Source organism: Hemitrygon akajei, chromosome 5 (assembly GCF_048418815.1).
Source record: "Hemitrygon akajei chromosome 5, sHemAka1.3, whole genome shotgun sequence".
NCBI classification, from domain to species: domain Eukaryota; kingdom Metazoa; phylum Chordata; class Chondrichthyes; order Myliobatiformes; family Dasyatidae; genus Hemitrygon; species Hemitrygon akajei.
The window spans coordinates 53,152,396-53,179,983 of NC_133128.1; the positions used below are offsets into that span (position 1 = coordinate 53,152,396).

General features: G+C 41.4%; 1 protein-coding gene across 2 annotated transcripts in view; it reads left to right on the forward strand.

Moving 5' to 3' along the window:
• LOC140727801 (gamma-aminobutyric acid receptor subunit rho-3-like) overlaps positions 1–27,212 on the forward strand; it is a 56,466-nt gene extending 29,254 nt beyond the window's left edge. For both annotated transcript variants that reach the window (XM_073045574.1, XM_073045573.1), the window contains 7 exons: positions 3,806–3,873; positions 4,131–4,354; positions 6,500–6,582; positions 8,060–8,200; positions 10,397–10,549; positions 17,066–17,262; positions 26,413–27,212. In XM_073045574.1, the coding sequence (XP_072901675.1) occupies positions 3,806–3,873; positions 4,131–4,354; positions 6,500–6,582; positions 8,060–8,200; positions 10,397–10,549; positions 17,066–17,262; positions 26,413–26,715 (1,169 nt within the window). In that variant the 3' untranslated portion in view covers positions 26,716–27,212. The remainder of the gene's footprint in view (positions 1–3,805; positions 3,874–4,130; positions 4,355–6,499; positions 6,583–8,059; positions 8,201–10,396; positions 10,550–17,065; positions 17,263–26,412) is intronic.
• The last annotated feature ends 376 nt before the right edge of the window (positions 27,213–27,588 follow it).

The window sequence follows — 27,588 nt, forward strand, 5'->3', positions numbered from 1 at the left end:
CTCCTGCTGTCTCGTAAGGAATATTAACGAACAAAGTAAAGTCCTTGTAGTGGAAGGTAAATAATCCAGGTAGAGTCATAATACAGTAAATCAACAGTCTCTCTTCCCCTCTTATCTGTAGCAGATGTTCTTGCCTGGGCTTTATCTCTCTCTCTCAATAGCAGTATAGCAACAGCAATAGTTCATAGTTCTCAGGAGGCGGGTTGGGAATGGTTAACTCTGCACCCCATTGACCATCAGGTCTGTTCATCACTCATAACAGTGCATTCAATTCTAGCCACTCCATAATAGGAAGGATGTCGAAACATTGGAGAGGGTTAGAAGAGTTTTACCAGAATGCTGCCTTGAATTAGACGGAATTTGCTATAAAGAGAGTTTGGGCAAACGTGGGTTATTTACTTTTCGGAGTGGCAGAAGCTGAGGGGAGATCTGATAAAGATTTATAAGATTGAAAGGCAGACAGTATTAAAATGTTTAATACTAAAGGGCCTGCAATTAAGATGGGGGTGGTGTAAGTTCAAAGGAGATGTGGGTGAAGTTGTTTGTGCAGGGAGGTTGTTTATGCGGGAATGTGCAGGCTGGCGGAGGCTAATGACATAGTGCTGCTCAAGAGACTCTGAGTTAGGCAGATGAACAGGCAGGAAATGAAGATACATTGAACATTGTATAGGCAGAGGGATTAGCTTAGTTGGCGGTTTGATTACTACTTGAATTAATTCAGCATAACACTGTGGGCTGAAGGGTCTGTTGCTATGTGTACTGTTCTATGTTCTACCTTCTAACTTACGTTAGCTAGAACAGCGGCCCTTTTACAACTAGCTTAAGATTGAACCACAGAGGATTTTCTCTTCTGAATGCTGGTACATTGGCTACAGAAATCATGAACATCAGTTTGCATGAGGCATGATTGATATCCTCGAATCAAATAGGAGAAAACTCCTCAGGGGAGAAAATAGGTTTCTCTTCTTAGCAATGGCCAAGGACTCTTGGCCAACAGATTTTTAGGTATAATGCTGAAGAAGAATCTGATAATCTAATAGAGCAAGGATGGTCATATGGCCATCTGATTGATAGGGTACCTGGCTGAGCACGGAAAACCTGTTCTGATCAACTGATTGGGGTGTTCACTAATATCTTTAACCTCTCACTTCGGCAGTCTGAGGCACCTGTAAGATCATAAGATATAGGAACAGAAGTAGGTCATTCAGCCTATCGAGTCTGCTCTGCCATTCAATTATGGGCTGGTCCAATTCTTCCAATTATCCCCACTCCCCTGCCTTCTCCCCATACCGTTTAATGTCCTGGCTAATCAAGAACCTATTTATCTCTGCCTTAAATGAACCCAATGACTTGGCCTCCACAGCTGCTCATGGCAACAATTTCCATAGATTTACCACCCTCTAACTAAATTAATTTTTCCTTATCTCTGTTTTAAATAGACGTCCTTCAATCTTGAAGTTGTGCCTTTTTGTCCTACCATGGGAAATAACTTTGCAATATCTAATCTGTTTGGGCCTTTTAACATTTGGAATGTTTCTATGCAATCCCCCCTCATTCTCCTGAACTCCAGGGAATACAGCCCAAGAGCTGCCAGACTTCCTCATACAGTAACCCTTTCATTCCTGGAATCATCCTTATGAATGAAACACCCACCTGTTTCAAGCAGGCTCCAATTATATGGGTGCTCAAGAGCAACATGGTAACCTGCCTCAATGACTATCATCCACTAGCACTTACATTTACTGTGATAAACTGCTTTGAGAGGTAGATGTTGAAACATATCAACTCCTGCCTGAGGAGCGAGTTGGATCTGATCCAATTTGCCTACTGGCAAACAGGTCTACAGAAGATGCCATTTCTTTGGGTTTTCACTCAACCCTGGAACAATTGCACATTGAAGATCTGGACATCAGGTTTCTCTTCATTGATACAGCTCTGCGTTCAATACTAACATCCTCTCAAAACTAATCAATAAGCTTCAAGAACTATGCTTCAATACTTCCTGGTGCAACTCAATTTCCTCACTTTCAGACCCCAGTCAGTTCAGATTGGCAACATCTCCTCCACAATCACCATGAGCACAGGTGCTCAACAAGACTGTATGCTTAGCCTTCTGTTCTACTTGCTTTATACTTATGATTGTGAGGCTGAATACAGCTCCAGTGCCATATTCAATTTTGCTGATGACACCACTGAGGTTATCTGAATCAAAGATGGTGACAAATCAGTATTTAAAGGGGAAATTGAAAATCTGGCTGAATGGTGCCACAAAAATAACTTCTCACTCAGTGTCAGCAAGACCAAAGAGCCAATTATTGACTACGGGAGGAGGAAACCAGAGGTCCATCAGCCACTCCTCATCTGGAGATCAGAGATGGAGAGAGTTGACAGCTGTAAGTTCCCCAATGTTATCCCTTCAGAGGATCTGACCGGGGTCCAGCACAAAAATGGAACAACAGTGTCCCTACTTTGTTAGAAGTTTGAGAAGATTCAGCATGTCATCTAAAACTTTGACAAATTTCTATATATACATGGTAGAGAGTATACTGACTGGTTGTATCATGGCTATGCATGGAAACACCAATGCCCTTGAACGGAAAAGATGACAAAAAATAATAGATACAGCTCACTCCATCACAAGTAAAGCCCTCCTCACCTATGAACACATCTACAAGGAGCACGGTTGCCAGAAAGCAGAATCCATCCACGAGAACCCTCCACCATCCAGGTCATGTTCCTGTCTCACAGCTGTCATCAGGAAGGGTGTACAGGAACCTCAGGGCTCACCCCACTAGGTTCAGTAAAAAGTTATTATCCCTCAACCATCAGGCTCTTGAACCAAAGGCAATAACTTCACTCAAACCAACACTGAAGTTTTCCCACTACCTATGGACTCACCTTCAAGGACACTTCATCTCATGTTCTCAATACTTATTGCTTACATATTTTCTTTGTGTTATTCTTTTTTAGTTGCACAGGATGTTGTCTTTTGCACATTGGTTTTTGCCCGTCTTGTTATGTGCATTTTTCATTGATTCTATTGTTTCTTTGTATTTACTGAGAATGCTTGCAAGAAAATAAATCTCGGGGTATATCGTGACATATATGTACTTTGATATTAAATTTACTTTGAACTTTGATAATACAGGCAATTGCTTTGCAGAATCATGTGAAATTCTTCACAGACAGACTCCTCTCAGAGATGAAGAACTGAATGATTATGAGGAGGAATAGGCAGCAAATTTAGTTTCAGAATTCGATATTCAAATCTTCTACAGATCTATTTTCTGCAAATGGTCAACAAGCTCTCCAGTACTGCTGAGGACAACTAGAATCAAATCAGCATCATCCTCTTTCATCTGGTTGAACTTGATTTTCCTTTGAACAATATTTCCTTCCACACATTTCTTCCAAATTTAAAAAAAAACTGTTGTTCTGGCAACCCAATTGTTCCTAGTAATGTGTGCCTTTCCCTAGATTGTCTGGGCCATACTTTCTGCCTGCTGTATTTATATCTCGTTCTTTATCTCATTTTGTATTACACAAGCACCAGAGTTATTAAATTTGTTCAAAATTGAAAAGTTTATCAAATTATTCTTCTTTATATTGATGCTCTCTGACATATTGTATTTTTTTACCATTTATGTTTTTATTTCAGATTTCATGCACCTGTATTTGTTTATGTTATTAAGATATCCAAAACACACACTGTAGGTCAAAAACTGTTTTTGGAACATGGGGAATTAAAATATTTTTTTTAAAGTTAAATTACAACTTATTTGTTTTTAATTGTTTTGTTTTTAAGGACCAGCAGTAAGAGTTGGTATAGATGTCCAGATTGAAAGTATTGACAGCATTTCTGAAGTTGATATGGTAAGCCTAAGGTTCAGTTATTTGCAATAAAACAATAGTACATAAATACATTGGACAGCACAATGAACTTCTCTTTTCTTGTACAATTTGCATTTGATTTAGACTGATGGATATAAGGAAAAGGTGATTGTTAAAAAAATATTGATAATCATGTTTCTCTGCTGATTATCCCCATCTCCATTAGATGGATCAAGCATTAGCAGTAATAATCTTTATTTCTTACAGTCTTTATTCACATATTTGGTTCTTATCCTCAGGACTTTACAATGACTTTATACCTGAGACATTACTGGAAAGATAGCAGACTTGCTTTTCTGAGTTCCAACAACAAAAGTATGACATTTGATGGAAGATTAGTCAAGAAAATTTGGGTTCCAGATGTATTTTTTGTTCATTCTAAGAGATCTTTCATACATGACACCACCATGGAGAATATCATGCTCAGGGTATATCCAGATGGCCACATACTCTACAGTCTAAGGTAAAATATTAATTCAAAATTTGCTTGTTGTTTTGAGGACTGATTTGTCATATTAAGATTTCATATGTTTTTCTTCTACAAATGCCGTCCAAGTGGTTTACCCTTTGATGTTGAGAACAGAAACCCTGTCTTCTGTTAATCACTAGTCTCATAATACAAATGTTTGTATTTTATCCCAGATAACATTCCCACTACACAAATTATACTACCATTATAAAACATTACATAATTCCTCTTATTTCCACAGTTTTTCAAATTTCAGTAGTAATTATATAACTTCTTTTAACTTGCTCTTTCATTATAGTGCTTCAAATCAGTCCTTAAAATAATTGCAGATTAGGTTAAAAGTAAGGAATTGCACCATTTCCAAATTTAGAAAATGCTAAACGTCCAACTTTTGATTCAGAGAAAAATTGTGGAATAGCATTGGTCCAAAGTGCAGGCACACCTATGTTCTTTTTTTTTAATGACCAGCAGAAAGAGTTGAGATAGATGTCCAGATTGAAAGCAAGAATCAGACTTTGCAACCAGAGCCCTATCTCTTCATTTGGCTAGTTTCCAGCTAAAAGGAAAACTTTCCCACTGAACTTGATCTGTCATGCATTTGATAAGGGGTTGCCTTTAAGAGCTGACAATAGCATATAAAGTCCGGCAATACTGCACAAATGAAATTCTGGTGGAGATGGAGAATGAACCAATGGTCCACAATAACACAATGAAGACATGTGGACAATGCTGAAAATTGAATTCTCCAGTGATGCAAAGATATTGAATAACATCTAGAGATAAAACATTTGTAAGAGAAATAGAAGAGTGATATTTTAATGTTTCCTGCTATTGTTGCCACCCCTTGTCACCTGCCAAGCATAGTACCAATCTACGGCAGGGACCCATACACCGTCTTTGAGATGCATTTGGATCTTTTGTGAAATAGTATTCAGAATTGTTAGAAAAACTTGCTTGGTTTTAATAGCCTAGGCAGCAGTTTGGCTTGGCATTTGTTAAGGAGATGATTGGTTAGTATGTACAAATGTTTGTATTATTTGTCATGAATATCTCGTCATATTTCACTGAATATAGTAAAGCTTTTGTTCTGAGAAAATAATAAAATTCTACTATTCCAAACAATCTGATTCAATATGAAAAACAAAATATATAGAAACATTTGAATGATACAAAATACACAATATTTTAAATTATCTTGGTTGATTCTACTTTGTGTGACAGAAATTATTACAACAGCACTCAAGATGCATTATTCCATCCAGGGCTTACTGACACTGGCTTATTCACATTGAAATTAGTAACATTGTTGAAATATACAGAATACATGAGGAATTTGCCAGGCAAGTACTGAGAAGAAGGTTCTGCTTGTGGAGAAATCCAGAAGCTGGTTCCATTTTTTTCATAATATGATGTCACCCACTTAAATTGGAGATGAGGGGGAATTTCTTCTTTTTGATGGTAATGCATCGTTGGACATCTCTACCACAGGGAACTCTAGAGGCTGGGGCTTTTAATTTATTCAGGGCTGAGAGAGATGGATTTTTAGCTTATAGGGGAGTCAGGGATGATTGGGAACAGACAGAAAGGTTGAGCTGAAACCAGGAGCAGATCAGTCATGATCTTATTGATCCATGGTACGGCATGGCTGTAGTGTGCACTCTCTACTAGATGCACTGCAGCAACTTTAGAAGGCTTCATTGAAGTTAACTCTCAAATGCCCAGACTCTACTACTCACAAGAATTAGAGAGAAAATGGTCTAGGGACATCATAACCTACAACTTTCCTTTCAAGTCAAACACCATTCAATTTTACTAATTATTCACTGATACTGGACTGAACTCCAGACAAAAGAGCATTATAATTTCAACGCACAGAAGGTAGCATTTCAAGAGACCACACACCACCACCACATTCACAGGGACAATCTGTGATGAGCATTAAATACCATAGATAACACTTAACAAATTGGCTATATTGACAGTAAAAGGCAAAACTGGATAGATCTGTCAGGGCTAATTAATCTTGAACTTTACTGTCAAATATAGCATGCATAACTCAAGATAGCTATAAGTCTGCTTTTCAAATTGTTTTGATGTTTATGAAATAGAAGTCTTATTTATTATGAATATTTTCTATAGGACAACTGTTACTGCCACGTGTTCAATGGATTTTAGCAACTTTCCTCTTGATATTCAGAACTGCTCACTTGAGCTTGAAAGCTGTAAGTAACTTTTATTCAGCTAACTTTGCATTAACTAGCATTGCTAATTCCTTCAAAACATTTAGATCAGTCCCAAAATATAGGTTTTGTTTCTAGTTTGATGCAGCCGCTATAGACAGAAATATGTGTTCTTTCTTTTACTGCTTTTTATACTTTTACTCCCAAACAAATACTGGAAAAGTCAAAAGATACCAACTTAAATAGTTTGTTTTTTTAAATTAATTCTTTTAAAGGGAGTCAGTGTGATATAAATCATATCAAAATGCATGGCTCTTTGCTGTTTCTCTGTGTGTGCATTTATTTTCAATGGAGAGATAACAGAAAGCGAATTAGAGAAAACTCTAAATTTGAAGCACGAGCTAAATAAACATCTTCAAGAGCTTTCATTGTATGATGAATTTTCAAAAAATATATTTATCTTAGCATTATTGTGGTATCATTAAAGTCGAGGCAACTTTTCTCTCTAAAAAAAAATTGACTCATTCATTATTTGTGATCTGTAAGGAATAGCAGGTACATTGCTTCCATATACATCTCTTTTATCTAAATATCCAAGTTTGAGAATGAAATCTACTTACATTGATATTTCCTTCTGTTGTGCAAGGCCTCTCTTTGGTTTCCTACCCTGAAAAACCCAGTTAATTTGAGAAACTTAGGGAAGGCACTTACTGTGATCCAAAGTCTGCTACTCTGCAGACCAGCATGCCATTACACAAAGACCATATACCAGCTGGCACTAAAATTCTAATTAAACTTAGAAAATCAGGACTCCTACAAAACCAGTGAATAATAAGCATTAAAAAGTAATGCCCTATTTGTAGTGAACTACACTGTGAAGATGGGGATGCTTCGAATGTTTTAGGAAACACTGTGATACCACAAAAGCTGCCACTAATCCCACTGTCCAAAATATTCCAGATATAAAATTTGTCAGCCCAAGGAAGGAACATTATTTCATTTGGGTCTGGCATTCTCAAATATATCAGTAATTATTTTCTATAACCAAATATTTTTATTTTGGTTTCCTTTCTAAAAACACTTGCATAAAGGGATATTTTAGCTTTAACAAATATCTGTTACAAAGTTTATGTTAAATAAATGCTCTTTTTGCCTAATTATGTTTGTATTGGTTATGATATTTTATGAAAGTGGTTTAAAACAAGAACAGTAAACACATTCTGGAATAGTCAGTTTTTGTCAGGTTCACAAATTGTTTGAATTTCAAGGGAAAGATCTAGAGAAATATATGAAAAAAATACAACATCTACCCTGAAAGTTTTTATGAAGATCTAATGAATACCCTTCATATTAGATCAAACTTTGCTAATCATGTACAAATGGTAATCCACCCAGTACCTCCATGCATTGTTGTCTTGATTGTTGGGGATTGATGAAAAAGGCAAAATTATTCTCAGGCACAGTTTGTAACCTTCTTAGTGAATTGTGGTTTGATCATATTTGTTTGTTTTTCCTGCAGATGCCTACAATGAAAAAGATCTACTGCTTCACTGGAAGAATGAAAATGAACCACTTAAAACAGATGAGCAGATTTTACTTGCTCAGTTTTTCATTGAAGAATTCCGTGCTTCGAGTGGACTTGCTTTTTATAGCAGTACTGGTAAGTTTCTGTCATTATTATAAATATATTTTTTATTCAGAATCTACATCACATCCATCATAACATCTTCAGTCCTCACCATAGTAACCCCATCTGTTTCATACTCTTGCTCTGGTAACTTTGCACTCTAGTCATTCATCTCTCTGTGCTCCTCCCCATCACTCTGATTATCATTCTCAACTTCTGACAAGGAAGACAACACAAAACAGTCATTCTTTGGGGAGAGAAAATCTGCAGATGCTGGAAATCCGAGCAACACACACAAAATGCAGGAGGAACTCAGCAGGCCAGGCAGCATCTATGGAAAAAAGTACAGTCAGCGTTTCAGGTCCTACCAAAAAGTTTTGGCCTGAAACGTCTACTGTATATTTTTCTATAGATGCTGCCTGGCCTGCTGCATTCTTCCAGCATTTTGTATGTGTTGCATTGATTGGGGAGTATAATTAACATTTGCTATGTGTTAATGGTGCATAATAATAACTGTTATGAGACTTCTACAGCTGTTTTTAAAGTTAGGGTTATTGAAAATGCAACTGGCTAATAGAGAAAGAAAAAGGTTGCTCATAAACCAGGTCCTTGTTCACAGAATGACATAAATAATAGGTTTTGAAAAGACTATGATCAAGGAAATCAATGAGCTAGCAGTATGAAGATAATGTAACCACAAGAATCTAGGCAATGGAATAGTATAACATCAGAAGTTCAATGAAACAGTGCAACTTGGTGCAGGAAGCCAGTAAGCCAGTAGAGTTCATCACAAGACAGAGCGATCAGTGGACTTTGGCAACGAGCTGATAAAGCAGCAGAAACTTAAATTCAACAAAACTTCTGTTTAGCATTTAAAGCAAACACCAGTAAACTGGAAAGCTATTAAGAACATAGCAAATAGGAGGAGAGAATTCTAAAGGTTCAGTGCCTCTGAGAAGAGAAATTCCATTTGAACTCAATTCTAAATGATTGACTCCTTAGCCTGAGATAATGCCTCATGGTTCTTGATCAGTTTCACCGCAGCTCCCAGCCCAAATGCAACTGCCTAAGAGAGAAATATCCCAAGGATTTGCAGGAATATTGCCCACCACTTCAGTCTAACTTCATAATTAAATTAATAGCTTGACTGTGGTGTATAAAACCAGGGATAAAGATTTAGGTTAATTAGTAGGAAGCTTGGGCTAACTGCAAGGAAGTTCTTGTGTTCTGTTCCTCTCGTTATTGTGGAAGGAAGATTACTTATTGCTAATTAGGAGATTATAAGCTGAGTAGAATTTAAATGAAGAGATTTTGGCCCACTGAAAAATTTGCTGGGATAGTCACACTAGCCTCATTCATTTGTGTTTTAAACAAATTTTACAATGCAATAAAAACCTTTCACCATAATACTTTAGAATAGGGGCTTAAGAATTCTGTTTGCCTCTCAGAACAATAATTTATCCACTTTTCATTGCCCTGGGTTAAAGCAATGAGTAATTAATTTATAAAACTGCCCATTTGTTATGGCCCTTTGTAACAATATTTTCTCTTCCACTTTGTTAATCTCTTTAAAGTCTGTTATAGTTCCCTTTCTAAACACACAGTATGTTATTGCCTTTAAACTGGCTTCATTATTTACCTTATCTACCACTTATAAGAACTGTAATATTTATCACATATCTTAATTTATGCCTTTTGCATCATCTGCATACTTTTGATAAATGGTAACTGATCACATAAAATTTTCTTCATGGTTTTTCCTACAATAGATTTTAGACAAAACAATTGACAGATTCTTGAATGTGTTTGTCATTCCTGTTTTGATTTGACTTTAAAAAATAATTGATAGAAGTTCAAATTGTATTATGAATAAAGTTAGTAATACCTCATCATTCTCGGTGTAATTACAACAGAACGGGAAATATTCTGTAAACCTATGTTAAAAAAAATGACTGACTGGCAATTATGTAAGTGATTACAGGAGAAGTCATTAATTTATTTTAATTTTATTGTATACTTTTGCTGTTTGAAACAAATAAAATTGTTGATTTATATAATAAGACTAACAATGATTATCATCTTTTACAGAGGTGTTTCTAGTAATTGTGCTGTATTAGTTTCTTGTAAGCAATCAAACCTTTAAACTTACTTTAATAAATTACTTCAGGAATATTATACAGGAATGTGTATGAGAGGAAAACTTTACCATAATTTATTTTTTTTCCTCAGGTTGGTACAACAGATTGTTTATTACTTTCATCCTAAGGAGGCACATATTCTTTTTTCTTTTACAAACCTACTTTCCAACCATGCTAATGGTCATGCTATCTTGGGTTTCCTTCTGGATTGACAGAAGAGCAGTCCCAGCTCGTGTTTCATTAGGTAATTTATTTTGTTTGCTTTATTATTCTTGTCTTTATCAAGATAAAGGATATCAACGTGGTCAATGTCAGCATGGCGAATAGACAAAAAGTGCAAGAACTTATCTCAAAGAATTACAAGGAGCCTTCCCACAATACTGGCTGTGATTTTCCCATTTATCCCATCAAGCATATTTTAAATTTTAATGCCAGTGGGTTCTAAATTATAACCAATTGTGTGATGGATGCCGACATTCATTAGAAATAGCACTGAGACTGATCTCTGCAGTCAAACTGATTTCAAGTAATTGGACCACTTCTTATCCTGTTTCCTGATTCTTATTGCATAAGTGAAAATCTGAAAATTAGTTGGAGATGAGGATGGAAGAGGGATCTTGCGACAAGGATAAGGTCTTAGAAATGATACAAATGTTTGGGATTAAGTAAAATCAGAAAGTTGAATGCATGACTCAATGATTGTATGAGAGAAATGGGCTTCAATTTGTAGGACACAGGCAAATGTACAGGGGAGATAGGAAGCCCTTTTGTTGAAATGGGCCTTACTTGGGTTGAGCTGGGGTCAGTGTTGAATTGAAAACAAAATAATGGAAGAGATGTGGGGGAGTTATTGAGATAGCACTTTTAGAAATTTAAAGTGAGAGGGCAAAGCAATAGTGCAAAGCGGAAAAATAGTATGATAACTAGAATCGTTAAGGAAGGGTCTGTATTAACAAGCATCGGAGTACATCTCCAATCAAGAAAAATAGTAAAAAGGCAGAACTGAAATTTCCTCAAATAAGGATGTGAGACTAGAAAATGAAAATCTACATTTGATATATAGGGGAGCCGACATGGCTAGCTTAGATCTGGTATTGTGTAATCATTAAGGGCTTTTGGGGGGGGGGGAACAAATCCTTTAGGAGGCAATGAACATAATGACAGAGATTTATTTAAAAATTGAAACTGATTCAAGCTGAAACTAAGATATGGCAGAAAACAAGCAACATTTTTAAAAGAATTAATATAAAGCTTAAAGCTATCCAAAAGGGAGGGTAGAACGTGAAGGTAATCTGGTAAGAAACACATAAGCAGGCCGTAAAAGCTTCTAAAGATAAGTGACTATGGGTTCATCACAGACTGAAATTCCATGGGAGGTATATTGGGAAAAAGGAAATGGTAGAGAGGTTAAATAAATATTTTGTATCTATCTAGAGATGACTCCTTTAAACTCCCAGATAGACTGACAAGGTACAGATGGAGAGTAAGTGAAGAGCATTTAAATAAAAGAAAACATTTGAGAAATTAATGTGACTAAAGAGCAATTGACTTCCAGTTCCTGAGGATCTGAAGGAGGTGGCTGTTTCAATAGTAGATGCACCGCCTGTCACCTTCCAAAATCCACAAAAATTCTGGAATAGTTCACGTAGATTATAAAGTAGCATATGTAACTCCACTATTTAAAGGAGAGAGAGGGAAGGAAGGCATAAGAAGATGATAAAAATATTAATATCTATTATTAGGGAGGTGATTATAGGACACTTAGAAAATAATAATAAGAATGAGCAGAGCTAATATGTAATCATGAAGAAGAACATCTGCATCTTCTCTATTTTTCCTGTACATCTGTTCTCACTCCATCTTCCCATCATTGTAATAGTGATAGATTCCACCTTGTCCTTACCTCCCAACCCATCAGCCTCCACATCCAACACATTATCCTCCACAACGTTCGCCATCTCCAAATGAACCCTACCCCTAAGCATATCTTTACTTCCCCACCCCCGACTCCACTTTCCACAGGGATCACTCCCTCCGCAATTCTCTTGTCTATTCGTCTCTCCCCACTAATCTCCCTCCAGGTACTTAACCCTGCAAGTGGCCTAAGCACTACACCTGCCCATACACCTCCTTGCTCACCTCCATTCAGGGCCCCAAATAGTCCTTCCAAGTGAGGCAGCACTTCACCTGCAAATTTGTGTGCGGTGTTCCCAATGTGGCCTCCTCTGCGTTGGTGAGATCTGCCATAAATTGGGAGCCGCTTCAAGTACCTCTGCTCCATCTGCCTCAAGAAGGACTTCCTGTTGGTCAAACATTTTAATTCCCATTCCAATTACAGTTGCAATGTGTCCACTTGTTGATCCATGGCTTCCTCTTGTGCCAAGATGAGGCCACTCTCAGAGTGGAGGAGCAATAGCTTATATTCCATCTGGGTACCCTCCAACCTGATGGCATGCATGTTAATTTCTCCTTCTGTGAACAAATTCCACTCACCTGCACCAGATGGTGTACACTCCAGGGTTTTGAAAGAGGCAGCTGAAGAGATTGTGGAGGCATTAGTACTGATACTTCAAGAATAACTAAATTCTGGAATGGTTCTAGTTCCAGACAACTGCAACATTCCAAATATCACTGACTCTTCGAGAAGGGAGAGAGGCAGAAGAAAGGAAACTAGAAGCCAGTTAGTCTGACCTTAGTGTTTGGGAGTATGTTGGAATCGATTATTAAGGATGAGGTCTCAGGATACTTGGAAGCACATGATAAAATAGGCTGTAGTCAACATGGTTTTCTCAAGGGAAAATCCTGCCTGACAAATCTGTTGGAATTCTTTGAAGAAATAACCATCAGGATAGACAAAGAAGAATCAGTGGATGTTGTGTACTTGGATTTTCAGAAGGCCTTTGACAAGGTGCCACACATGAGGCTGCTAAACAAGCTACAAGTCCATGGTATTACAGGAAAGATTCTGGCATGGATTAAATAGTAGCTGATTGGCAGTATGCAAAGAATGGGAATAAAGAGGGCTTTTTCTAGTTGGCACCCAGTGACTAGTGGTGTTAGACAGGGGTTTGTGTTGGGACAGATTCTTTTTATGTTATATGTTAATGATTTGGATGATGGAACTGATGACTTTGTTGTAAAGTTTGCCGACGATATGAAGTGGAGGGGCTGGTATTTTGGAGAAAGTAGAGAGGCTACAGAAGGACATAGACAGATTTGGAGAATGGGCAAAGAAATGGCAGATGGAATACAGTGTCAGGTCATGCCCTTTGGTAGAAGAAATTAAAGAGTTGACTACTTTCTAACTGGAGAGAAAATACAAAAAAAAGAGGCATAAAGGTACTTGGGAGTCCTTTTGCAGGATTCCCTAAAGGTTAATTTGCAGGTTGAGTTGGTGGTGAGGAAGGCAAATGCAATGTTAGCTTTCATTTCAAGAGCAGTAGAATATAAAAACAAGGATGTAATATTGAGACTTTATAAAGCATGGGTGAGGTCTCATTTGGAATATTGTGAGCAGTTTTGGGCCTCTTATCTTGGAAAGGATGTGCTGGAACTGGAGAGGGTTCAAAAGAGGTTCACAAAAATGATTCCAGGATTGAGTGGCTTTTCATATGAAGAATGTTTGATGGCTCTGGGCCTGTATTGACTGGAACTCAGAAGAATGAGTGGAGACGTCATTGAAACTTACTGAATGGTGAAAGGCTTCAATAGGTTGGATGTGGGGAGTATGCTTACTGTGATGGAAGAGTCTAAGACCGGAGGACATAGCCTCAGAATAGAGGGGTAGCCTTTTATAATGGAGATGAGGAGGAATTTCTTTAGCCAGAGTGGCGAAGCTGTGGAATTCTTTGCCATAGGAAGCTGTGGAGGCCAAGTCTTTATGTACATATATTTAAGACAGAGGTTGATAGATACTTGATTGGCCGGGGCATGAAGAGATACGGGGAGAAGGCAGGAGTTTGGGGCTAAGAGTAAAATTGGAGCAGCCATGATGAAATGGTGGAGCAGACTCAATGGGCCAAATGGCCTAATTCTGCTCCTATATCTTATGGTCTTATGGCTTGAAACATCAACTGTTTGCTCTTTTCCATCGAAGCCGCCTAACCTACTGAGTTCCTCCAGCATTTTTGTGTATTAAAGAGGAAACCATGTTTTAAAAAAATGATTAGTTTTTGAGATTGTTCTAGCATAATAGGGAAGGTTGAGCCAGTTGGTATGCTGTGATATGCATGGACTTTAGGAAGGCCATTAATAAGGTACCATATAAGAGATTTTTATCAAAATTAGAGTGCATTTTTTTGGGTCATACATCAACATGGATTGAGAGAAAGTTAATGGATAGAAAACAGAGAGTGGAATAAACTGGTATTTTCTGGGTTTGAGATGTTGTGAGATGCCCCAGTGTTTGGTGCTGAGGCCTCAAATGTTAACCATCTATACTAATGATTTGCATGAAGAGATCAAGTGTAACATATCCAAGTTCAACTATGAGACAAAGATAGGTGGTAGTGTGGGTGGTGAGGAGTTGCTGACAGACTTTGGGAGGATAAACAGGTTGAAAGAATGGGTAAGAATGTGGCTTGCATTTCATAATGTTCTTAAGCATTAAATGTTTGGGTTTTGGATTGATGAGGAATCAGAAAAATATGTATTACTGAATAAGAGAAGAATGAAGCTGCTCTCATTTAGCAAATATACTTTGACAAAATAATAGTCGAAGCAAAAAGGTCCTGAATAAAATTCAGCTTTAAACCCCTTTTGTTATGTATAGTTTGAGAATTAATGAAATTAAAGTTAAATTCCAGATTTGTATTCAATGACAAGTCTGATGTTTGAACTGAAGTTTCATAAAACTTCATTATAAGTGAGTGTGAAGGTGTTCCAATGCTAGTCTGCTGGGTCCTGATCCTTTCCTTCCTCATTAAAAGTATTGTTTTAAAGGAGTATTATATTTTCTGTTACTACCTTTCATTAAGCTTACTATATAAAATTATTATAAAATCACACAAAACATTCGACATCAAACCATAGATGTCCCCAAGAGTGAGTCCACAGCCATGAGCCGCCAGGGTGAGTAAAGGCAGTCCAGGAGCCGATGGCAATGGCCGCAGCCACCGAGTCAGTCAGATCAGTGCTGTGTCAATGGCTTCATACAACAATCACAGATCCAGTTCTGCCCTGAAGCACCACAATCAAATCACACAAATAGTAAAGCAAATTCAGTGCAGAGGACATCAAACATCAAATGACAGCCAAAAAGGAATCTATAGTCGAGAGTAACGAACCACCGAGGTGATTGAACCTTGCTGCGTGCGGCCCGAGACCCCTGCATCTTCCGCCGGCAGCAGTGACAGGGAGACCAATCAAATGCAGGCAGACGGCACTGAACACCCGTTCATTTAGGGCTCTCCTCCTCGCCGATTTTAATCTTGGTTGCTGCTTTAATCGGTACCGAGTAATGCAGCTGACCACAGGTTCATGGTCCACCATTAGGAATTGACCATTAGAAATTGACTCAGCATATAACCCCCCGTGATGGTCATAGCTGCACTCCACACTAAATCACCCAGGAGAACACAGAAGCACCTGATCGTTCAGTCGGCCCATAAATACATTCTAAAGAGGGACAGTAAAGGCTGTGATCTATCAAAGTTCAAAACAAGAAGATGAAGTATATTTCAAAAAAGAAGAAGAAATAACTGAATAACTGAGCTGAAACTGAATATTCCAGGACTGTTTTCGTTGACTTTGTGGTTTGATGTTAGATATTCTGTTTTTTTGCTGTTTGCATGATTTGTTGTTTTTTGCCTGTTGGGGGTTTGATGTTTCTCTTAGAATGGGTTCTGTTTTTTTCTTTGTTTCATGGCTGTCTGTGGGAAGACATATCTCAGGGTTATACACCACTTACGTACTTTGATAATGAATATACTTTGAGTATCCAGTAGTTTGGTAAGCTGTCTGCGAGATGTTGCCACTGGTCACTGGACATTCACTAGATATGCTGATTTCTAGAGCTGATGGGTTGTTAGTGTTTTTCTTTGAACTAAGATCATCACCCTATTTAATCAAAGTGCTGTCAATCTCAATGACACGTGATTTTTCAGGCTTTCACATTTCCAACTGCTCCATGCACCATCTGAAACGGTTTTCCTAATTGCAAACTCCTGCATTGAATAATAATGGAAAAACGGCAGCAGAGGTAAAAGATTTTTAGAATAAGTTATCAAAATTAAGTAAAAATGTGCATATTCCACTCCCTCTACTCTGTATGCACTGCAGGAAATTTAGACATAACTTTGCAATAAAGAACATTGTTGCAGAAACCAATAAATGTCATGGTATAGGTGGCTTTGGGGAACTCCCATGCATTTGCACCCAAACTAAATGATATTATTATTTATATTAGTACATTAGCCAGAACTGTCTACAATTTTAACTGATTCAATAAACTTTTGGAAGAGCTCTTTAGAATTACTATACTCTGTGCAGATTCCATAAATATGCTTAGATTTTTATGTGTATATTCTGGCTGATCACACAAGATTCAACACCATCTTGATTGTGGCAGTGTCTTAACTGGCACTATCATAAACTGTTTGATCAAAAAAGGACAAAATCCAAAAAGAACTAGAGATTCAGGCAATTGGTGGATTCTCCGCACACTCCCTTCTCCTGATTCAACCCAGGGTTTAGACGCAAGTTTGTTTAATCAATAGTGGCTTTGTACCATTAATAATCTTTGTATCTTCTTCATTTATAGGAATTACAATTATTCTGACAATGTCGACAATTATAACTGGAGTGAATGCTTCGATGCCTCGAGTATCCTATGTTAAAGCTGTGGATATCTATCTCTGGGTCAGCTTTCTTTTTGTTTTCCTTTCTATAATTGAATATGCAGCTGTAAATTATATAACCACTGTTGAAGAAAGGATGAAAATGAAACAGAGAGAGAAGGTAAGATATTTGACCTTAATTTGAAAATAGTGTATGCAACATAGATGGAGAAAGTACTTTAAATGTAAATTTCATTAATTGTATTTAGATATACAATCCAGTATATGCATCCCGTTGTGTGGTGATTTTGACAAAGTGCATCAGGATTGTTTTCCCAGTGGCAATACATTTGGAAGAAACAGCAAAAAGTAAATGGAGTTCTGCAGCATCTATTTTACTATATTAATTATCTTTCAAATCAATTCTATAAATTCCATCAGTCTTATCCTCAGTTCATTAATTTCCATTCAAATAGGAAACACCATTACTAATTGTCTTACACACAGGGGATCTTTTTTAAAAAATAATGCAAATAAAAGAAATGCATGATTTTTTTTTCTTCTTCAAGTTTTATATGTCTGGCTTAGTATTTGCTACAGTCAGAAATACACATTGCTGTTAATGAATATATCATTTAAAGTCACCACCAAGTACAGAATTTTATAAGACTGCGAAATTAATCAACTAAAGTTAACCAGTAGCACGGAAGAACAGGAAAGAAAATTAGTAAGAAAGGGGCCATAAAATGATTTTGAGTTAAACGAAGTTAGTGTGAAGAAAAGAAGAAGAATCAATATAGATCTCTGGAGTCGGGATAAACAAGTTGGAACCTGGAATTGGGGGCAAAAAGAGAGATGAGACCTTTCATTTTGTGAGCTGGAGAGGGAGGTGGCTAAACAAGTAGTAAAGAGTTTGAGGTTGAAATTGTATTTTCTGATTCAATCTGTTTTGTGGCAAAGCTGATAGTAGAGGAAAGTGAATCTAAAGCAGATTGGTCATGAGGACGATATCTGAATCTGGCTGAAATCTACCCATGGGGTGGAATCATAACTCACTTAGAAAAGCAATTTTGATTTTTAAAGGTCAACTATCACTGCAACAAGATCTCTCTTCAGGGGCTCCTTCATGCATTATCCTGGGCCCAGTCATTGGTTGCTGCTTCAAAAAAATATCTTAAGGACAGAAGAGAGAATGTTCGCAGGTGATTTTATGATGCTCAATACTTTTTGTACCTCCATTACCGAATCAACCACCTTCAACCTCTCAGGGCTGTAATTAACCTGAAATTTAACTACATCAGCTGCATAAATTGCTTAGCTAAAATGGCAGGGTATCCTGGGGAGAGTAGCTTACATCACTCAGAAGTCGAGAGTGTGATAAAATTCTCTCCACTTGTCCGAATGAATGCAGTTTGACAACGAGAGGTAGCTAACTAAGCTGCTACCTCACAGCACCAGTAACCCAGGATTCAAGTCTGACCTTGGGTAGAGACCTGCACCTCAATTCCATGCTCTCTTTAAGATGACTAAGTCCTGTTTCCAACACAACCTGTAATCCCACATAGCTGAGAAACTTATTGTGTAATTATGCAACATTAAAAATAACAGAATTAAAATTTATTGATGGTATTAATAGGAATAACATGCAATAGTAGTCCGGAAAATTTGCTTATCTAGCATTTATCAAGGTTCCAAGCTTATCAGATTTTATAATGGTAAAACACCATTATAACATGCAATAAACTCATTACTATTTAGAAAAGAACAATTCACTTGACTGGCAGCCAACTACCACCATAAACATTCACTCATCCATGACAGGCCTGTACTGTTCACTATCTACAAGAAGCATCTAGTCACCAAATCTACACTAAAGCACATCCCAAATTCCTTAGCCCTATCATCAGGAAAGACATAGTAAGCGGACTTGGAAACACCATGTTCTACAGGTGTCTCTTCAAACTTCTTGGAAATATGTTGCTGTTGTTTTGTCATCATTGGGTGTAAACTTCCTATCCAAGGGCATGTTCACAATGAAAACTGTAACTGATATCATCACCTTCTTGAAGGTAATTAGGTATGGGTAACAGTGCCAGTCCTGACGGCAATGCCCAGATCCTGTCAACAAGAAACTAAGTTCCATGCAGGAATAAATCTAAACAATGACCATCAACCAGATGCAAAGGGCAGAAATGATAAACAATAAGGATAGAGAAATACAAATAGCAAAATGCCAGATTATCAGAGTTTTATTATAGCAACACACAAGAAAATCAGCACTATCCACAGAAAGAGCAGGTCTCTTGACTGGCAGTCATCTACCATCCACAACGCCAAAAGAGGGCTGTGTTTTCACTGTATACAAAAATCCACTCATCAAATGTGAAAATGAAATGCAGATAATAGTGAAACACAAAAAAAAAGATTTAAGATACAATTATTAAAATATTAAGAGTATACTAGCCATCCACTGGGCAAAAAAAACCAGAAGAGTCATTGGTACGTGGGGCAAAAAAAGAACAGTTGCGGAAATACTGATAATCATAACAGAAGATAAAAGTTGAAAGAAGATTGTCAGTCACATGCAAAGGATATTAACTAGTCAAATGCATACAGATTTTGGTTGGAAACTGATGTCATTTCTAGCACTATTCTTCTAAAATTAAAGTAGAAATCTATGAAGAAGATGAAGATAATTCACTCCTATTAATTTCTGTTCCTGTTCAAGAAGTGAGCATTGATTTTTCGATCCATCCATGGACCAGAATGCAGGAACATGAAACCAGTTATCTGAATGGCTTAACCACTTCTTCCAGAGATGCTCTGGGGAGCAGTATAATGGTAATTATAAAAGAAATTGTGTTTGATACTGGCAATTGTCATATTACAAAATGGCACCAGCGACCAATGGTGTCATTTTACAGACAGCTCACAAACTACTAGATACTCGAGTAAATATGCTTCTTCTGAACTGAGATTGCTGAAGTCTGCAGCCCATAATTTCCCTTTTAAGGACGTTCTATTGAACCGACTGAATGATCTGGCGCTCTTGCGATCCCCGGAGGATTTGGTTATTTGATTAAAGTTATTGAGGACGAGAGCAGCAAATGAATAGATGTTCAACATCATCTGCCTGCATCTGACCAGTCTCCCTCTCTTCCTGCTACTACCATCAGGTGAGAGGTGCAGGATTCTTGGGTCCCTCACCACCAGGTTTGGGAGCAGTCGTTGCCCTGTAGCCATTGGGCTCCTGGACAGGCTTCACTTCCCTCAGTACTGCAGCTGTGGAACACTTTTGAGGACTCTACACTTCATGTTCTGTGTGTTTTTGTTCAATTTTTTAAAACTATTTGTGCAATTTGATCAAGGCGTCAAGGCTACGGGCAAAGGATGAACCAGTGTCCAGGTCTCAACTCTGTGAGGTTTTCTCACTTCAGCACTGAAATGACTCTGCTGCTGTGGTCTACAACCACTGGTACTCGCCTTGGCACTGAGCTGGTTCTGTGGCTACGGCCTGCAGCCATCGAGCTCCGAGACCGGCTTCGCTCACCTCAGCGCTGAACTGGTTCCCTGGTTACGGCCTGCAGCCATCGAGCTCCCAGACCGGCTTCGCTCACCTCAGCGCTGAACTGGTTCCCTGGCTACGGCCTGCAGCCATCGAGCTCCCAGACCGGCTTCGCTCACCTCAGCGCTGAACTGGTTCCCTGGCTACGGCCGGCAGCCATCGAGCTCCGAGACCGGCTTCGCTCACCTCAGCGCTGAACTGGTTCCCTGGCTACGGCCTGCAGCCATCGAGCTCCGAGACCGGCTTCGCTCACCTCAGCGCTGAACTGGTTCCCTGGCTACGGCCTGCAGCCATCGAGCTCCAAGACCGGCTTCGCTCACCTCAGCGCTGAACTGGTTCCCTGGCTATGGCCTGCAGCCATCGAGCTCCCAGACCGGCTTCGCTCACCTCAGCACTGAACTGGTTCCCTGGCTACGGCCTGCAGCCATCGAGCTCCGAGACCGGCTTCGCTCACCTCAGCGCTGAACTGGTTCCCTGGCTACGGCCTGCAGCCATCGAGCTCCGAGACCGGCTTCGCTCAACTCAGCGCTGAACTGGTTCCCTGCAGCCATCGAGCTCCGGGACCGGCTTCGCTCACCTCAGCGCTGAGCTGGTTCCCTGGCTACGGCCTGCCTCCATCGAGCTCTAAGACCGGCTTCGCTCACCTCAGCGCTGAACTGGTTCCCTGGCTACGGTCTGCAGCCATTGAGCTCCAAGACCGGCTTCGCTCACCTCAGCGCTGAACTGGTTCCCTGGCTACGGCCTGCAGCCATCGAGCTCCAAGACCGGCTTCGCTCACCTCAGCGCTGAGCTGGTTTCCTGGCTACGGCCTGCAGCCATCGAGCTCCAAGTCCGGCTTCGCTCACCTCAGCGCTGAACTGGTTCCCTGGCTATGGCCTGCAGCCATCGAGCTCCCAGACCGGCTTCGCTCACCTCAGCACTGAACTGGTTCCCTGGCTACGGCCTGCAGCCATCGAGCTCCGAGACTGGCTTCGCTCACCTCAGCGCTGAACTGGTTCCCTGGCTACGGCCTGCAGCCATCGAGCTCCGAGACCGGCTTCGCTCACCTCAGCGCTGAACTGGTTCCCTGGCTACGGCCTGCAGCCATCGAGCTCCGAGACCGGCTTCGCTCACCTCAGCGCTGAACTGGTTCCCTGGCTACGGCCTGCAGCCATCGAGCTCCAAAACCGGCTTCGCTCACCTCAGCGCTGAGCTGGTTCCCTGGCTACGGCCTGCAGCCATCGAGCTCCGAGACCGGCTTCGCTCACCTCAGCGCTGAACTGGTTCCCTGCAGCCATCGAGCTCCGGGACCGGCTTCGCTCACCTCAGCGCTGAGCTGGTTCCCTGGCTACGGCCTGCCTCCATCGAGCTCTAAGACCGGCTTCGCTCACCTCAGCGCTGAACTGGTTCCCTGGCTACGGCCTGCAGCCATCGAGCTCCGGGACCGGCTTCGCTCACCTCAGCGCTGAGCTGGTTCCGTGGCTACGGCCTGCAGCCATCGAGCTCCGAGACCGGCTTCGCTCACATCAGCGCTGAACTGGTTCCCTGGCTACGGCCTGCAGCCATCGAGCTCCGAGACCGGCTTCGCTCACCTCAGCACTGAGCTGGTTCCCTGGCTACGGCCTGCAGCCATCGAGCTCCGAGACCGGCTTCGCTCACCTCAGCGCTGAACTGGTTCCCTGGCTACGGCCTGCAGCCATCGAGCTCCGAGACCGGCTTCGCTCACCTCAGCGCTGAACTGGTTCCCTGGCTACGGCCTGCAGCCATCGAGCTCCGAGACCGGCTTCGCTCACCTCAGCGCTGAACTGGTTCCCTGGCTACGGCCTGCAGCCATCGAGCTCCAAAACCGGCTTCGCTCACCTCAGCGCTGAGCTGGTTCCCTGGCTACGGCCTGCAGCCATCGAGCTCCGAGACCGGCTTCGCTCACCTCAGCGCTGAACTGGTTCCCTGCAGCCATCGAGCTCCGGGACCGGCTTCGCTCACCTCAGCGCTGAGCTGGTTCCCTGGCTACGGCCTGCCTCCATCGAGCTCTAAGACCGGCTTCGCTCACCTCAGCGCTGAACTGGTTCCCTGGCTACGGCCTGCAGCCATCGAGCTCCAAGACCGGCTTCGCTCACCTCAGCGCTGAACTGGTTCCCTGGCTACGGCCTGCAGCCATCGAGCTCCGAGACCGGCTTCGCTCACCTCAGCGCTGAACTGGTTCCCTGGCTACGGCCTGCAGCCATCGAGCTCCGAGACCGGCTTCGCTCACCTCAGCGCTGAACTGGTTCCCTGGCTACGGCCTGCAGCCATCGAGCTCCGAGACCGGCTTCGCTCACCTCAGCGCTGAACTGGTTCTCTGGCTACGGCCTGCAGCCATCGAGCTCCAAGACCGGCTTCGCTCACCTCAGCGCTGAACTGGTTCCCTGGCTATGGCCTGCAGCCATCGAGCTCCGAGACCGGCTTCGCTCACCTCAGCGCTGAACTGGTTCCCTGCAGCCATCGAGCTCCGGGACCGGCTTCGCTCACCTCAGCGCTGAGCTGGTTCCCTGGCTACGGCCTGCCTCCATCGAGCTCTAAGACCGGCTTCGCTCACCTCAGCGCTGAACTGGTTCCCTGGCTACGGCCTGCAGCCATCGAGCTCCGGGACCGGCTTCGCTCACCTCAGCGCTGAGCTGGTTCCGTGGCTACGGCCTGCAGCCATCGAGCTCCGAGACCGGCTTCGCTCACCTCAGCGCTGAACTGGTTCCCTGGCTACGGCCTGCAGCCATCGAGCTCCGAGACCGGCTTCGCTCACCTCAGCACTGAGCTGGTTCCCTGGCTACGGCCTGCAGCCATCGAGCTCCGAGACCGGCTTCGCTCACCTCAGCGCTGAACTGGTTCCCTGGCTACGGCCTGCAGCCATCGAGCTCCGAGACCGGCTTCGCTCACCTCAGCGCTGAACTGGTTCCCTGGCTACGGCCTGCAGCCATCGAGCTCCAAAACCGGCTTCGCTCACCTCAGCGCTGAGCTGGTTCCCTGGCTACGGCCTGCAGCCATCGAGCTCCGAGACCGGCTTCGCTCACCTCAGCGCTGAACTGGTTCCCTGCAGCCATCGAGCTCCGGGACCAGCTTCGCTCACCTCAGCGCTGAGCTGGTTCCCTGGCTACGGCCTGCCTCCATCGAGCTCTAAGACCGGCTTCGCTCACCTCAGCGCTGAACTGGTTCCCTGGCTACGGCCTGCAGCCATCGAGCTCCAAGACCGGCTTCGCTCACCTCAGCGCTGAACTGGTTCCCTGGCTACGGCCTGCAGCCATCGAGCTCCGAGACCGGCTTCGCTCACCTCAGCGCTGAACTGGTTCCCTGGCTACGGCCTGCAGCCATCGAGCTCCGAGACCGGCTTCGCTCACCTCAGCGCTGAACTGGTTCCCTGGCTACGGCCTGCAGCCATCGAGCTCCGAGACCGGCTTCGCTCACCTCAGCGCTGAACTGGTTCTCTGGCTACGGCCTGCAGCCATCGAGCTCCAAGACCGGCTTCGCTCACCTCAGCGCTGAACTGGTTCCCTGGCTATGGCCTGCAGCCATCGAGCTCCCAGACCGGCTTCGCTCACCTCAGCGCTGAACTGGTTCCCTGGCTACGGCCTGCAGCCATCGAGCTCCGAGACCGGCTTCGCTCACCTCAGCGCTGAACTGGTTCCCTGGCTACGGCCTGCAGCCATCGAGCTCCGAGACCGGCTTCGCTCAACTCAGCGCTGAACTGGTTCCCTGCAGCCATCGAGCTCCGGGACCGGCTTCGCTCACCTCAGCGCTGAGCTGGTTCCCTGGCTACGGCCTGCCTCCATCGAGCTCTAAGACCGGCTTCGCTCACCTCAGCGCTGAACTGGTTCCCTGGCTACGGCCTGCAGCCATCGAGCTCCGGGACCGGCTTCGCTCACCTCAGCGCTGAGCTGGTTCCCTGGCTACGGCCTGCAGCCATCGAGCTCCGAGACCGGCTTCTCTCACCTCAGCGCTGAACTGGTTCCCTGGCTACGGCCTGCAGCCATCGAGCTCCGAGACCGGCTTCGCTCACCTCAGCGCTGAACTGGTTCCCTGGCTACGGCCTGCAGCCATCGAGCTCCGGGACCGGCTTCGCTCACCTCAGCGCTGAGCTGGTTCCCTGGCTACGGCCTGCAGCCATCGAGCTCCGAGACCGGCTTCGCTCACCTCAGCGCTGAACTGGTTCCCTGGCTACGGCCTGCAGCCATCGAGCTCCGAGACCGGCTTCGCTCACCTCAGCGCTGAACTGGTTCCCTGGCTGTGGACTCTGTGGTTAATGTACTGTGTGTTATTTGTTTACTTTTTTATCGTTTGCATGATTTGTTCTTCTTTTCCGCACATTGGGTGTTTGGTGGTCTTTGTTGTGTGGGTTTTTTTCTTTGTTTTGTGGCTGCCTGGAAGACGACTAATCTCAATGTTGTATACAGTATACATACTTTGATAATAAATGTACTTTGAAATAAGTAAATATTTAAAGGATGTATAAAGTTAAACAATGGCCTTGTTTATAAATATACAAATATATAAGTATATAAATATTTCTAAGGCATCTGTGAGCCTTTTAAATTGCTATTGGAGGCAAACATTTTGAATAATGATGGAGCAGTGTGGACCTTAATATTTTCCATTGATGACTGATGCATCAGAGGTATTTATGCATGAAATAGTTGACAAGGATGCTTCTTTATTATAGCTCCAGCTGATAGAGGTGGTATGGAACAGTTGCATTTTAGACACAATATGACAAGTTGGATGGATTATGAGCATTATACAAATTAACACTGTCTGCAGCACTGCATGTTCCAACACAATGATATTCATCCTGAAAGATGCAATTCAATGTTTTGAGGTGAAAGTTGTAAATGACTCAAAAGGACAGAGTGGTTATTGAACAGATGACAAAAATTTCATGTTTGCCAGCAAGAAAACCAGAACTTGTGCCAGTATGGCAGTTCGTGCTCTATCCATAAAACTCACTTGAAAATGTTTCACAGAGAAAACAGCCCCACTTTGAGCTTTGCCAACTGTCACAATTGCCGTGCTTCTATTTGTCTTGTCTCCATAAGCTAGTATTAAATGAACATGTAAATTTAAAGCCCATAAAGCATTTTCAATAATTAAAAACCTTAAGTCTAACAGAAATAATTGAAGAAAATGTAACTTTCCTCATGCAATTTTTCTTCCTTGTAGTGTTAAAATCACCATACAAATGAAGGCACTAAGAAATGCAGCACCATGTCTAAGCCAATGCAAAACTGGACATTAAAATCCCAGAGCTAGATTTGGTGCATTTTGGCAAGTGGTAGCCTTGAATTTGTTAGCATTCATTAGGATATGTGGCTGCAGTTCAGTGAGTAAATGCCAACAAAATCTAGACCTTTATGTTTAATCAATCTATTAGAATTGGCCCTAATTATCTGTCACCATTTAAACAATCCCTTTGAGATCTGATCAACAATATACAGAAATATGGTTCTACCAACATCTGATAGCTAACCAGGATCAGTTCTCAAGAAATTTCATTACATCACTGGCCAGAATCCTTTTGAATGGACTTAAAACATAAGCGGAATTATATTTCTCTATTATATGGAAAGTAGGAAGGAAGTGGATTTTAAATAAAGCTGGAAAAACTGATTTTATTGAAGTGAATTTATAGATTTGAAGATTTTTGATAAATTTAAGTGTGCTAAATAGATTTACAATTCAGAAAAGGATTACTGAATTCAAATAATTAAGCTTCCACAGTTGTCTCGGTTCTTTGTGATTCATGAAGGGATTATTATTTTTCAGTTTTCAGATTCCTTTAGGTTGAATCAGACGCAGATCATGGCTTTTGACGGTTGCTACCATGATAGTCAGCTGGATCTGTCCCACTACGCTGATGCTCACTTAAATGTACCAAACACTGAAGGCAGTGAATGTGCATCCAGCACAAATCCAGGTGGTCAACAAATAAGAAGAACTAAGTCTACAAAGGGGAACATTACCGCAATTATTATAAGGAACAATCATGCTATTGACACTTACTCAAGGGTTTTATTTCCTGCAGCATTTCTTCTTTTTAATTTCATTTACTGGTGTTTATTTTCATGAACTTTAATCAGACCCAATCATTTATTATTTTTGGATTGCAGAATTCTAGAAGTGCAATACCCATTTAAGGCTGCTCCAAAATTTCTTGATCATATAATGCTATATTGAACTAATGATAGGTACATCATACAGGAAACAGTGCTTCACTTTATAATATTTTCTGGCCCGTTCTGAGAAAATACTGTAGTTTTTAGGAGGCTGCCATGTTACAAACTTTTTATAAGCTTTCATTCTTAAAAGGATCTGAATCTATTATAGAACTTGATGGAAAATCACATGTAGACAAGTGCATGACAGCACGGAGGACAAAACAAACAAATTAACTTTCATTTGTATTTAAATCAAATACAGTTGATTTTACTGATATAGTTATACTGGAAAAAAGAACAGAATGTCAGCTTGAACTAAATTCTGTATTGTATTGTATATAATATGAATATTATTTCAAATTTCCTGGAGACTTTCTTAAATTAAAGGATAAATTTCAAAGCATAAAATACTTTATTGTATTTCTTACTAAAGGTTAGCCGATTATTCTTACAAAGGTTTTAGTTAAATATTTGCATTTACAGAACTTCTTAAGTCATCTGTACCAACCAAAGCATTCTACAAAGTTTAAAATAAAATTTATTATCAGAGTACATACATGGCACCACATTCTACCCTGAGACTCTGTTTCTGCGGGCAAACTCGGCAAATCTATAGAATAGTGACTGTAAACAGGATCAATGGAAAACAAATTGTGCAAATAAAAATGTAAATAAATAGCAATAAATAACGAGCATGAAATAACAAGATAAAGAGTCCTTAAAGTGAAACCATCGTTTGTGGGAACACCAAAAGTAGGATGAGTGTAGCTGTCGCCTTTAGTTC